General features: G+C 39.3%; 1 protein-coding gene across 1 annotated transcript in view; it reads right to left on the bottom strand.

Annotated features, from left to right (window-relative positions):
- The window catches only part of SH3BGRL2 (SH3 domain binding glutamate rich protein like 2), a 79,397-nt gene that overhangs the window by 19,712 nt on the left and 45,280 nt on the right, over positions 1 to 14,405 (bottom strand). The window contains exon 3 of the mRNA XM_055329619.1: positions 4,619 to 4,804. Within this exon, the coding sequence (XP_055185594.1) occupies positions 4,619 to 4,804 (186 nt within the window). The remainder of the gene's footprint in view (positions 1 to 4,618; positions 4,805 to 14,405) is intronic.

Below are 14,405 nucleotides of genomic sequence, written 5' to 3'. Positions count from 1 at the left end.
CAGAAACTGAAAAGTTTAATCCTTCAACATGAGGATCCTGAGCTTTCCAAAATCTGAATCAGACACTATAAAACCCATGAGAAAAGCCTAGTAATTGGGATGTTCACCTTTAGATTACTCATTTCCAGAGAAGAATCTTGCTCATGTTAGGTAACTCCCAGGAAACTGCAAGAACAACGAGTGTGCAATTTGGGTTCTTGACTACAAAAAAACTCAAATGGACATTAGCAACTTAACAGGAAAGGAATTTATGGCAGGATAGTGAGAAGCTCTGAATCCACATTAAACCTGGAGAACCAGTTTATAAGAGGAATTTCTATGTCTGGGTGGCCAAGAACACATGCCAGGATCAGCCCCATTAGGACACCTGCCATGGCTATTCCTGAACCCAAGTCCCCTGTCCAACTGATGCTATGTTGTTGCATTATCCCCTCAATGTTCAAATTCTGGGATGAGAAGAACTGATGGGACATGCCAAGGAGCTTCCATTCAGTGGGGAATTTTTCCCAACAGGCAGATTATTCAAATACTAAAGGGCAGAGAGAGGGAAATTGTCTACACTGATTACCGAGTAGCTTATCAGCAATTTATGTCTCCCATGGCTAGCTCACCCAGTTTAAAATAAGTAGTAAGTTTCTAGCCACTTTCAGAAAATAGGAGAATCTTTATGCTTACTGGATCCTGTCACCAGCAATGTGACAGATCTCCACAAGTTATCAACCAGATAAGACCACTCAAAAACTATCACTAGGTAAAGCAAGGTACACCTGAGCAGGCAGGATGAATGAGAGACCACGGTTAGTTGCCCTCTAATGCTTCTGCTTTTGTCAAAGTCGAATTTACTTGACCATGATAAGAGCAAACACTGTCTTCAAAACTCCTGCTAGCACAAACTATAAAGACAGAGTGTGTACCGGCGCTTCTGTCACCATCCCCACAGGACTAACATTGCTCACACAGAGAAGATGCTATTTATCCACCATATTTTAATCAATGCATAAGCCTCTAGCCAGCTCCTAGACAGTCTATCTGAAAAAGTTTCCATAAACTCTGTAGGGCAAAGATTCACAGAGATTTAAAAAGTGATAAAGAAGTGAAAGCAAGGATAAGGAATTAACTATTTCACATTACATTCTTTTTTATTCATTCAATACATTCCTGTATTCAAAGGGCTCTGAAGACTTCTACTTTTGTGATGATAGAGCAAAGATGTCTTTTCTTCCTTTATCTTGAAAAATCAACAAAACAAGAATTAAAAAAAAAAAAAACAGAAACACTATTTTAAAAAAATAAAACTTGGAGAAATCTACAGTTCTGAACTACAACATATGCAGGAAGTGGGGAGAGAAATGGTGAAGGGCACTAGAGAGCAGAGGATGGTCAAACCTTGGTGTCTGAACACGCTACAGGAGCCCCCAGGAAATGGCAGGATCTGGAGGCATCAGCTATTGTGAAGGTGGGTGGGGTGAGCAGACAAAGGCAGAAAACTGGGAGACTGTTTGAAAATCTACATAAGCAGCAGTTAGATTCCCAGGGTGCCTCACTGGTCAAGGAACTAAAAGGCACACTGTTAATAAATATGGCTTCTGGGAAGCAACAAACTCCTAAACACCAGCATGAAGGAGAGAGGGGGTGGTGAAAACAGGGCTATGGAGGGAAAATGTACATGACAGAGAATGAGATCCTCCAGCCCTCTCACCCTATATGTCCAGAACTCCAGGAGCCAGGCTGATATCCCCAAAGCAAGAGACTAAAGGGCCATTCTCTGGAAAAGTTAAACCATCATCTGATAAAAGGCCTGTAGATTTTATTATCTGTATCTACAATGAGAATGTAACAGGCTACCCAACCAATCTACAGAGAAGTCCAGTGGGAAACAAATCTACACACCTATATTAGGACACACACAGCTTCTAACAAGCTTTCTAATGCCTTATATCCTAAGCAAAAGAGAAGGATCACCAGACATCTGAGGAAAGCCCACCACATTTGAGAGAAAAGGCCAAAATAAACAAAGTGAAAAAAAGGGAATTAGTAGAACAAGGACAATATTTTAAGGGAAGAAAACCTCAAAGAAATATTTATTTATTTATTTGTTTGTTTGTTTGTTTATTTATTCATTCATGAGAGACACACAGAGAGAGGCAGAGACATAGGCAGAGGGAGAAGCAGGCTCCATGCAGGGAGCCTGATGTGGGACTCGATCCCAGAACTCCAGGATCATGCCCTGAGCCAAAGGCAGATTCTCCACCACTGAGCCACCCAAGCATCCCAAGAAATCATATTTAATATCTCCACTGAGCTAAGATCTTGTATTCATCTCATAAAAGCACATTATTCAAAAGAAAATATCAGAACATAAGAAAGGAAAATAAAAGGTGACATAATTCAATGAAAAAACTGAGGTTAAAGAAATCTTCCAGAAAGTAAAACAAAAAGTTAAAAAGGACAATACAAGAAAAAAAAAGATAATATTAGAAAATTGGTGTAAGAAGTTCACTATCTGGGATGCCTGGGTGGTTCAGCGGTTAAGCGTCTGCCTTCAGCTCAGGGCGTGATCCTGGAGTCCTGGGATCGAGTCCTGCATCGGGCTCTGTGCATGGAGCCTTCTTCTCCCTCTGCATGTGTCTCTGCCTCTATCTCTCATGAATAAATAAATGAAATCTTAAAAAAAAAAGTTCACTATCTAAATTAATATATATTCCAGATAAAGAGAACAGGGGGGAAAAGCAGGGAGAAATTTTTCAAAAAAAAGAATATTAAAACATATTTAATAATCACATAATTCTTACATAATAGGGACCTACTGAGCACTCAACACAGTGAATGAAAAACAAATTACAATGGGACATGTGGGTGGCTCAGTAGTTGAGTATCTGCCTTTAGCTTAGGCGTGATCCCGGAGTTCAGAGATCAAGTCCCGCACTGGGCTTCCTGCACTGAGCCTGCTTCTCCTCCCTCTGCCTATGTCTCTGCCTCTTTCTGTGTGTCTCTCATGAATAAATAGATAAAATCTTTAAAAAAATCGATTGCATCATGGTAATTCACTAAAAAATTTTAGGATACACATGAGTAAGAGCTATTAAAAACTTGCAAAGAAGAAGCTGGTGAAAACATACAAAAGATCAAGGAAAACAGCATGACACTTTCCATTGCAAGCCCTAGAAACCAGATGATAATAAAGCAAAACCATCAAAATTCTTTCTAACCTACTAGAATTCTATACCCAGTGGAATTACCCCTCAATTACAAGACCAGAAAAAGGAATTCTCACACCGGAGAAGTCTGAGAGATACAAAACTGTTAGATTTTTAAGTCTTCTATGCACTATTTGACTAGTAGTTTTGCTTTGTTTTGAAATGTACAGTTTATACAGTTTCAACTATACCTCGTTTTGGTTTGCAGATACAAGAGCACATTTTCTAGGCTTTGTAATCATGAATGGGATACACCTTCAGTTACCACATACTTTCCGTAATAAAATATGAAATCACAATCTAAAAAATTCCACATAAACAATAAGCTTTATGCTTAAAAAGCACCTTACAGTAACCGGGATCACGCCTATCACAATCTAAAAAATTCCACATAAACAACAAGCTTTATGCTTAAAAAGCACCTTACAGTAATCGGGATCACGCCTAAGCTAAGTAAATATCCTGTGAAGTAAAACAGATATTAAAGATGAGAAAATTGATGCTTTAAGAGAAAAATGACTTTGGAAAGGTGTCAAAGCCAACATAAAGTCATACGAGAACTCCAATCTAAATCTTGGCCCATGTTCAGGGTTTTCCTCTTCTGACATGAATACAAGTGTGTGCACAATCTCTATGGGGTAGATGTCACAATATCTTCTTCTCTCTTATGCACATGTAAACTGTTTCCTTTCAAGATATCAAAAGTATTATTATTCCTTTTCTCCATTCCAATACAGCCCACCTATTTATTTCACCTTAAGCACCTCAGCACTATAGCCCTTTCCCCTTCTTCAGGCCATGCTTAAAGAACTATAGTACAGGTCTCAAAACAAACACTTATACAGAGCATGATGAATGGAAAACCTTAACTACTCATTAGGAAGAAGTTTCTCAATTTTTTTTTCTTAACCCAATAAGAAGGAAAATAGATAATTAGACAAAAATGACTTTATCTTCTCATATGCTACACACAGGAGGAAGGCACCTAAGGTATTTTAGATGTTCATAATGATCCATCTGGCTCATTATCCTAAAAAAAAGAAACTCTGGTTTATAATCAGCTACTAGCAGTTTTTTAAACAATAGAGGGGTAAAGATTCAAGGATACTCCCTTCCACTCTACCCCTAAAACATATTAATCAAAAAAATCTGCTTTAAAATTTAGAACACAATAAACACACACATACACACCCCCTCCCACAACTTTCCTCAATCACAGAGACAGGAAGACCAACAGACACATACGCACTCACATTCACACACGGTCTGTGTCCCTGGACTCATATACCCTCTATTAGACTGTGAATCTGAACAGCACAGGGTGAACAGGACACAGTCCTCACTGAAAAAAAAAACCCAACTTCACTCTAGAATTTCTGAATCACCCAAAGAAATAGCATGGTAACAATCTGGCTACTTACCCCACAGTATCGGTCACCATTAAATATCTGAGGTGGCAGAGGGTTGCCCTGAGCGGGCTTCTTTTCTGGGGGGATGTTTTTGTACATCCATTGTCTCTGTTCTTCTGACATTGTGATATCCACCTCCTCAAACTCTATCTTGTTGGCTTCCAGAAATCTAACCACATCCTGCTGCTTCTTCTTTATCTAAAGAGAGAAGAAAAACAAATAAGGAGAAATGCTCATCTGAAACAATATGTAGATATTTCCAAATTGAACTAGATTTGGTTTCTCATTGTCAGAGGTCACTGACGAAAAAAAAAAAAGATGTAATTTTCCTAGGCACCATGCATCATCCCCTCACTGGATATCTAGCAGAAGTCTATGCAAGTCCTCGCACGATGATTTCTTTACCTAGATAGACTCCCCAGAACTTTGGGGCACAACCTGGAAGGATGAGATTATGTATGAGGTGAGAACTCAGTTCTCAGTAGGCCATAAGCACTCTCCCTCCTACTTACAGAAGTTGACATTTACAGTTATGAAAGCTCCCTCTGCCAAAACCATTTGAAAACCATGTAGAGTCCATTTGAGATGTCGACATTTCACTGATTCCTGGGAGCAGCAACATTTTTATTCCCTCAGGAGTCTCTTTCAGATATTCCAAAGCTGTAGCCACTGTCATGAAAGCATCCTTTCATCAATTCACAAGAGAAAAATGTTCTCCACTTCTAAGGTGAGAGTAAACAACAAGCACCATCTTACTTTGAACTCTATTCCTTAACCCTTTTTGCTCCTCTCAGCTTTATGTTTCCTTCTTTGGTCACTAGGGGTCAGGTATGCTCTTGAAGAGCTGCAAACACATCTGTAGGTTTTCAAAATCTTATGAATCTTCTTACTTAAGGGTACACACTAAATAATTCAGACAGGGTGACAATATTCAATATCTTAAACACAGCAGGTAAAACATTCAACAAACTTGCTTTTTCTAAACAATTCTGGGATGTGTACAGAGAACGAGCTTAAGTGGTGCAGTGAATTTTCTAATGGCCAGAGAAAAGAATCATTCTGAGAGGTCAAGCCACCAGAAAGTCCTGTCATCTAGAAAATAAAACGCTTGAAGAACAAACTTTCATATACTGATTGCCTCTATCAATTTCCTCCAACTTCCTCCAAAAATCCTCAATGACGTGTGCTCCTGAGATGGAAATATGTCGTACGTAGGAGCACGGAGATTTTGATCACTAGGTTGAAATTTATGAATGACTAACATGATTGTACAGTTAATACGGACAAAAAATACAAAGCTAGCAAAATAGGACATCTTAACACTCAGTGATATTAGAAAACAAGAAAACTACTGTATGGTTATAAATCCAAATTGATGCATTATCTCAGTTTCTTGAATTAAGCTATTTCTCATTTCTGAAAAAGTTAACTTTTTTCCCTCACTGGTACACAATTTCAGAAATGTAGTTATATAATTCTGAAACTCTGGCTTGCAAAAAAAGTATTATTCATCCTACTTAATTTCCCTTTATAACCATTTAAGGCAGATAAACAAGGTTGATGATGCTGAGGTAAAAAATGGTCACCTACTTTGATCAAGGTCCTATAATGTGTTCTTGTCAAGACAATCACGCCATTCTCCTACTTAAAATCCTTCTTTAGTGAATCCCCATTGCCCTTGAAAGAACACACAGATTTCTTAGCATAGGACAATGTCCTTCATGATTCAGTTTATTTGACTATGAAAGCAATGTATTTGCATTTTTAAAAGTCTAGAAATTGTAACACAAGCAAACAAGAAGTTACTCACAATCCTCTCAAAATTTAATTAGAGGAAAATGTTGGCAAATTGAACTCCAATAAAAAAATTAAAAAAAATTAATTAGAGGAAAGGGTTTGGATTTAATATCCATATGCAGAGCTTTACATATTCAACACATTTCAAATGTTCATGAGAGTGATCAAAAATGAAACTGACATATAGTCGAACCTTCGTTTTCCATATAATGTATATACACATAACATCCATCCCACTTCTTTATCTCCCCCAAAATGTGAATAACCTAAAAACTCATATACTCTCAATACTAGGATAAATCAAAGACATAGCCCTACAGACACACATACACACACACAGAGCACTTATTGCTGGACTATAATCCTTTGTTGCTCAACTGATCCCTTGGTTTCATAAGATCACATTCAACAAAAACAGCTGCATCTTGCTCCTTTCACTCAAAAATATACCCCGTGTCCAGTCACTAAAAATTTTTTCAAAAGCATGAATTTTAATATCTGCTTAGAAATCCATCATGTACATATTTTCAGTTAACTACTACTCAATTGTTGGTATTTAGAATACTTGTAAACTTTCACCACTAGAAGTATCATGTAGTAAACACCTTTATTTAGAGATCTTTGACTGTATCTCTCAACACTATTTTAGGACAAAGCCCTATGAATGAAACTCAGATCAAAGGGTAGAGACATTTCTCTAGCTCCTGATGGACCCATACTAAACTGCTTTGCAAAAAGTCCATGTTGGGGTGCCTGGGTGGCTCAGCCAGTTAAGCAGCTGCCTTTGGCTCAGGTCATGATCCCAGGGTCCTGGGAGTCCAATGCAGGCTCCCTGACCAATGGGGAGTATGCTTCTTCTCCCTTTATCTGCCACTCGCCTGCTTGTGTGCTCAAATAAATAAATAAAATCTTTAAAAAAAAAAAAGTCCACGTCAATTTATATTCTCATTAGCAATGTGTGAAAATATCCATGTCTCAACACCTCTCCCTCCTTACAGAAAATATTTGAAAGATTATCACAGAATATTAAAATTCAAATGATGTGAGTGATGGATGTGTTAACTAACCTAACTGTGGTAATCCTTTCACGATATATCAAATCATTGGTTGTACACCTTACACTTAAACAATATTATATGTCAATTATATGTCAATAAAACTGAGGGAGAGGGAAAGTAATAAATTGGTTGCTGTTTTAAAAAAATTCAAATGCATCATCACACACTAACAATGCTCAAGAAGCAATGGATAGTTACTAACAAAGAGGATAATTGGCAGTAAAGAGTAAAATGTAAATAACTGTATCTGTTTTATTTATTTATTTTTAAGATTTTATTTATTTATTTTTGAGAGGCAGAGACAGAGGCAGAGGGAGGAGCAGATTTTCTGCGGGGACCCCAATGCAGGACTCCATCCCAGGACCCTGGGATCACAACCTGAGCTAAAAACGTAGACGCTCAACCACTGAGCCACCCAGGTGCCCCTATATCTGTTTTAAAAGCAAAAAGCAGGGGAGACAGGACCAGGTTTGTGTTTCAAAGAGATAATTTTAATACCACACAACTTCAAAAGAAGGAAAGGGGAGTTCTGTATGTACTGTTAACATTGCTATGAAAAGATCTCCAAGATACATTAGTAAGTGGGAAAAAACAAAACAAAACAAAAACAAGGAACAGAACTATGCATAGACTGGGAACATTTTTAAAAAATAGAGAAAAAAAAGGAACATACTTGTACTTGCTTATGTTTATGTTAACAAATTAACTCTTGAAGGTTATATAAAAAACTAACAGAAATAGCTGTCTAGGGGCTGCAGGAGTGGGAATTGGGTGACAGAGACAAAGTAGGAGCAAGAGTCTTTATTTACCCTTTGCACATATGAACTTTAATCTTTTTCAAACAGTGTGAATATGTCAATATTCCAAAGATTGAATAGAAGAAAGTTATATTGAGAGAGAGAGCTTCGCTTAAAAGAAACAATATACGGTCACAGAGATGTGGTGTCTATAAATCAGGTTTTCCAACAGGATATGAAGCCCCAGGAGTCAGAGCATGTTGTCACATGCTGGCCTCCATATTTATTCAAACTTGTAAGAAAAGCCAGATGATTAAAAAGAAGTTTTTCTTAAAAAGGAGCTAAGGCCACAGAAAATTAACTAATATTATAGCAAATCATTCAAATAAACGAAGGGCAGAAATTTCTACAACCCAGCAATTGCATTGCTGGGATTTACCCCAAAGATACAGATGGAGTAAAACGCCGGGACACCTGCACCCCGATGTTTCTAGCAGCCATGTCCACGATAGCCAAACTGTGGAAGGAGCCTCGGTGGCCATCGAAAGACGAATGGATAAAGAAGATGTATACAATGTATACAATGTATACAATGGAATATTACTCAGCCACTGGAAATGACAAATACCCACCATTTGCTTCAACATGGATGGAACTGGAGGGTATTATGCTGAGTGAAGTAAGTCAATAGGAGAAGGACAAACATTATATGGTCTCATTCATTTGGGGAATATAAAAAATAGTGAAAGGGAATAAAGGGGAAAGGAGAAAAAATGAGTGGGAAATATCAGAAAGGGAGACAGAATATGAGAGACTCCTAACTCTAGGAATCAAACAAGGGGTGGTAGAAAGGGAGATGGGCGGGGTGTAGGGGTGACTGGGTGACGGGCACTGAGGGGGGCACTTGATGGGATGAGCCCTGGGTGTTATGCTATATGTTGGCAAATTGAACACCAATAAAAAATAAATTAAAAAAAAAACCAATTAGACAATCTGAAAAAAAAAATAAACAAAGGGCAGAAATTTAACCCAGAGAACTGGAAGTTTTCACGTGGATATCTGTGGCATTAGCATCAGGAAGGAAGACGAGTCATGAGCTGCTACCACTGGCTATTTTTTAGATCTGGTGAGGTGAACGTGGCCTGAACTGTGGGTGCCCAGGCTTATGTGGGGGAGGGGGGAGACAGGTCAGCCCAGGTGGCAGCGGCTGGGAGAAGAGCCAGCTGGCTGGGCAGGGGGGCCCTGGTAATAAAAAAGATTCTCATGTGGCACAGGAAGCTGCCATGGGCGTGTGGCCATAAACCCAGAGTTCAACTAACAGTAACATATCCCATTATTTTCTTGACACAAAGAGCTTCTCCTCCCCATATTTCACCTATCCCAAAACAAAACATACCTTAAAATCAACATCAAGAGACCTGTGAGGAGCAAGTGGAAGAGAATAACAGTGTGGTGAGAGATCCTGCCTTCACCCATGTGTATCCAGCCATGATGGAAGGACCTACATAATTCAGGTAGGCTTTTGTTTTTGTAACACACTTAAAAGCCACAGCGGATAATGCTGGTTTTTTGTTTTGTTTTGTTTTTACTCAGTAGCCAATCTTCCTTTTTTTCTTAATAACAGAAGGCTGATTTTGCCTGGAAAAGCTGATGTGCTCCCCTACAAATCCCTGTTTTACCAGACTCCTCTGCTTGACTTAATGAATAAAAACACAAAGCCCATCATGTGTCCGTGTCCCCCCCCCCCCCCCCCCCCCGCCATGAAACCCAGAAGTTGTGCCTGGAGGTGCAGAAACCATTTTGCAAATGTGAAAACAAACACCATACGCTAAGGATAGTCAAGCAGAAAGACAGGAGCTTGGGTCCTTGATGATATTTTACAGCTGCCACATCAGTCTTGTGCAGTCCACTCTAAACCTTTCTGTATTTGACAAAGAAACCCCTTAATTGCTTAAGCTACCCTCTCAAGTTTTTCTATAGCTCACACTCCAATGCAGAGCTAACTGAAGAAATTCTTAACTATTTAAAATGTCTTCAGAAATACTGTAGTATGATGGATTGAAAAATAAAAGTATTACTGCATAGCAGAACCTAGAAATAAAGGCTGTAAGACATAAATTTAAGTGAAACGAATACTTGTCACTGAATAAACAGATGAATTTTCATTATTTTCTTCATAAAACGACCACAAAACAAGAAAAAAAAAAGTTGTTGTACCCAAAACAGGAAGATATCTACAAAAGGATGAGAGTTAGATTTTATTATTCAAACAAACATTACTACACATCACCCAAAGCAATTAAAAGGAACAGATACTCCAAAATCTCTTAGGCTAGATCATGGGAAGGCAAACTATGGCCCACAGGCTAAATCTAGCTCATTAACAGTTTTTGTATGGCCCACAGACAAAAATGGGATATTTTTAAATGAGGATGGAAAAAAATAGTATTTCATGACATGTAAAAATCACATGAAATACAAATTTCATTGTCCATAAAATTGCATTGGAAGATAGCTCCACCCACCTATTTCCATACAAGCCCTGGCTGCTCTGGCCCTATGATGGATGGCAGAGCTGAGGGCTGTAACAGAGGCACAGAGCTCCCAAAGCCTGAAGAAAGTCTGTCCTTTACAAAGTTTGTCAGCCCTGGGCTAGACCAAAGATCTCCATTTCTGGTTCAAAGTTCAATTTCTTAATGAGGCCTTCCTTGACAACCAGATTTTGCATTTTTACAGCCACCCCCCCCCCAAATCCTTACTTCCCTTCAAGCCTTCATTTTTCACCACAGCACTTAAATCTGACATACTGTATGTTTTCCGTATTTATTTCTCTATCTCCCGATTATAAATTCCATAGGGCCAGGGATTTTGTTCTCTGCTGTATCCCCAGAGCCTAGAAGCGTGTCTGGCATGTGGCAAACACTCATGACACAGTGTTAACCGATAGAATTTTCACACATGGAAGGGCTAGAAAGGCTTCCTCCTGACTCTCAGCAGTGTTGGTTCTCTCATCATTTAGGACAATCTACCTCGGAGAGTACTCTCTAACCACCTTAACTGAAGTTCTATTATCTAAATTTATTAAAATTTTCTTTCTTTATCTGTGTACTTGACTTTATGTTCATCTCTCTCTCTCTACAGTGTCAGTTCTGTAACCGCAGAGACTGGCAATGCAGGAGGCCCTCAGTAAATATTAACTGAATGGATGATTAAAGAATGATCACTTCAGCCCTGAACATCAAAGATTTCCAGGTGATGTTCTAGAGATCAAACTGAGTTGGTAATTTAATTTAGGAACAAATGTAACTGAAGTTCAGCCAAAAAGGATTGTAGATCAAATGCCAACATTTCTCAATTAATGCCAAAGCTGTATGATTTTAAAAAGCAGTATGTCTAGGACGCTACATGTAACTGTAAATTGCCTAAATAATTCAGAACAATCTATAGACCCTGAATGTGAAAAAGGCTTTGCTTCTAACATTGACAATGATACGGAAGAAGAAAATTGTATGTAGCATTAATGAAATAGCATTAAATGAATGCTACTGTCAGTTAATTTTTAAAATTACAAGTGCATAATGTGGTTTTTTGTTTGGCCCAAATGTTTTAATTAAATTGTTGATATATTTCCAAGTGGAAGACAACTGAGAACAAAGCAAATATACCAGTATTTCCCTGACTCTGCTTCCAATTGCTACCACAGCTTTCTGTCACCCCCACCCACTTCCCCCCATATCTCCAGAAGCTCTGAAGCAAGCTTTGGAGTAGCTGTCTTGGCCCTACACCAAATTCATATGTTGAAACCTATCCCCCCAAGGTGATGGTATGACAAGGTGGGGGCCTATGGAAGGGGATTAGTTTATGAGGACAGAGCCCTTGTGAATGGGATTAGTGTCCTTATGAAGGAGACCTGAGAGCTTCTCTGCCCCTTTCCACCATATGAGGGCATAGCAAGGAGTCTGCAGTCTGCAACCAGAGGGGGGCTTTTACCAGAACCTAACCATGCTGGCACTCTCATCTTAGACATCCAGCCTTCAAAACTAAGAAATAAATTTATCTTGTTTATAAGCTACTCAGTCAATTTTGTGGTGTAGCAGCCCAAACAAAGACCATGAGTATTTACCCTTTCAACTCCAAATGCCTGCAAGACCCAGCCCTGCCAAGGACCCCAATGCTTGCACCCAAGCCCTGGTGACCCACCCCCACAGGCGCCCGGGCGATAAACTGTCTGTGCTGGTACTGCTGAATCGGCTGACCTGGCATGAACACTCAATGACCCATGAAAAACTTAGTGAAGATGTCTGTAGCTCTTTCACTGGCAACCTCCTGGCTCCAGGAGTCGGATCAGAGGCCAGGCTAAATAAATGACACTGTACTTGAGTTAGATTTACCCCTAACTCTGTGGCACTTTTAAGTAAACTTGCACTCCTTCAGTCTCTCTTCTCCTCGGATTAGTTCTTTCCCAGAAGGCTGACAATTAATTTATGTAATTAAGTAGCCCCTGTCAGAATCCTTCCATAGACTTCTAGACAAGTCTAGTCATGTTTGAATTCCGGAGTATACACAGCTGATGCTGTACCTTTGGACCTTGGAAGTCATTAGCAAATAAAGAGAAATACTCAATTTGAAGACTTTTTTAAAATTGAGATTTCATGTGCACAATTGTGGGAAAGCAAGTTTAAAGACATATGAAGTACAAATGGAAGACAACAGGGAAAATTAGGGGGAGGGAGGGGACTGTGTATTTTTCAGACAGACTCTCCAGAGTTTAACCCTGGCCCTGTCAGTTGGGTAGCCCTGAAGAAATTAGAAAGCTTCTCTCTCAGCATTAGTTGCCAAATCTGTGAAATAGACCAAATATTTTTTTTCACAGATTCATTGAGAGGATTAAATACAAAAAGAACTAAGCAATAACAGGCACTTGCTCAATTGTTTCATTCATTTGAACACGAGCTTTTCTTTCTTTGCCCTAGATGGGGTTCTCTGCAAAAAAAAAAAAAAAAAAAACGTGACTTCTGGGTAGTACTTTCAAAGGTGTTAGGGATTCAATGGAACACTTCATTTCACTTACTTTCACACTTCAAGTACACAGTTTTCTTTTTTCCGACTTGAGGTAGATGTAGGACTGACTAGGACCTTTTATGTATCTCACATGGAGAAAGTCAAAGGCAGAGGAAAGAAAACAAAGTAAAAATTTTCTTATAACTTGACAAAACTTACAATGCAGGGGCTGGACTGAAGCATGAAGTAAAGGGCTCTAAGACAACTCCTTTCCACCACAAAAACAGGAAAGGCTAATGATCTTTACCTTGTCAAAGACCCTAGGAACTTCTTAGCAATTAAGCAGAATATCTCAAAGATGCATAATTTCACGGCAAATTCTTTACCTAACACCTCACTGTTAGACTCACCAGGCATTAGGCATCCCTGCAGCTAGGCAGCCCTGGGACCCAGATCTGGCCCCTGAGGGATGAGCCCATGTCTGCTAAGTGGAGCTTCTGGATGAGCTTTTGCTCTCCTGGTCAAGCAGATGTGGAGTCTGAAGCTAGGCCCTTTGTCCCAGCCCTTTGTTCCCCTTCCTGCTTGGAACCTCAGTGTGAGGGCTAGAGGTGTAGAGGCAGCTTTTCCGCGATGAGCCAGTAAGCATCAGGAAAAGGCCAAGAGAACCCTGGAAACACAGGCCCTGAACAAATCAGCCTGCAGACTTACCGAGAGACCAAAACTGCTGTTCTTTTAAGCTCATGTGTGCCAGGTTCTCCCTTTTCTGCAGGTGAACACATTCCCAACTAGAACATTCACCAATGTTTCATGGTCGGGGAGTATGGCAGGGTGGAGAATAAACCCCAACAAGCCATCTGCTAACTGTCAACGTTCTGATACTGGTTAACTAAACATGAGGTTACACGTAAAGTACTGTGTGTCTGGTGTCTATTGCAGGTTATCTTACTAGAAAGCAAATACCAGGTTACCAAGCCAAAGATAACAATGAGAGAAGCTGTCTAGCAAGAGATTGAAACTTGAGTTTTAAGGAATCAGAGTGTCAGAAAGAGATGGATTATGAAATACAGAACAACTTTCGAAACAACCAGTATTATATGGTGTAAGTTAAAGCAATACAATTTTAATGATGGAAGAAATTGTGCTTTTTCATCTGTGTATCATTAGCACAGTCCCTGCTACTTAACAGGCATGCAATATGTTTATATT

Source organism: Nyctereutes procyonoides, unplaced genomic scaffold (assembly GCF_905146905.1).
Source record: "Nyctereutes procyonoides isolate TBG_1078 unplaced genomic scaffold, NYPRO_anot_genome, whole genome shotgun sequence".
Taxonomy (NCBI): Eukaryota; Metazoa; Chordata; class Mammalia; order Carnivora; family Canidae; genus Nyctereutes; species Nyctereutes procyonoides.
Note: the sequence above shows the minus strand (reverse complement) of the source record. Positions and strands in the feature narration are given on the sequence as shown.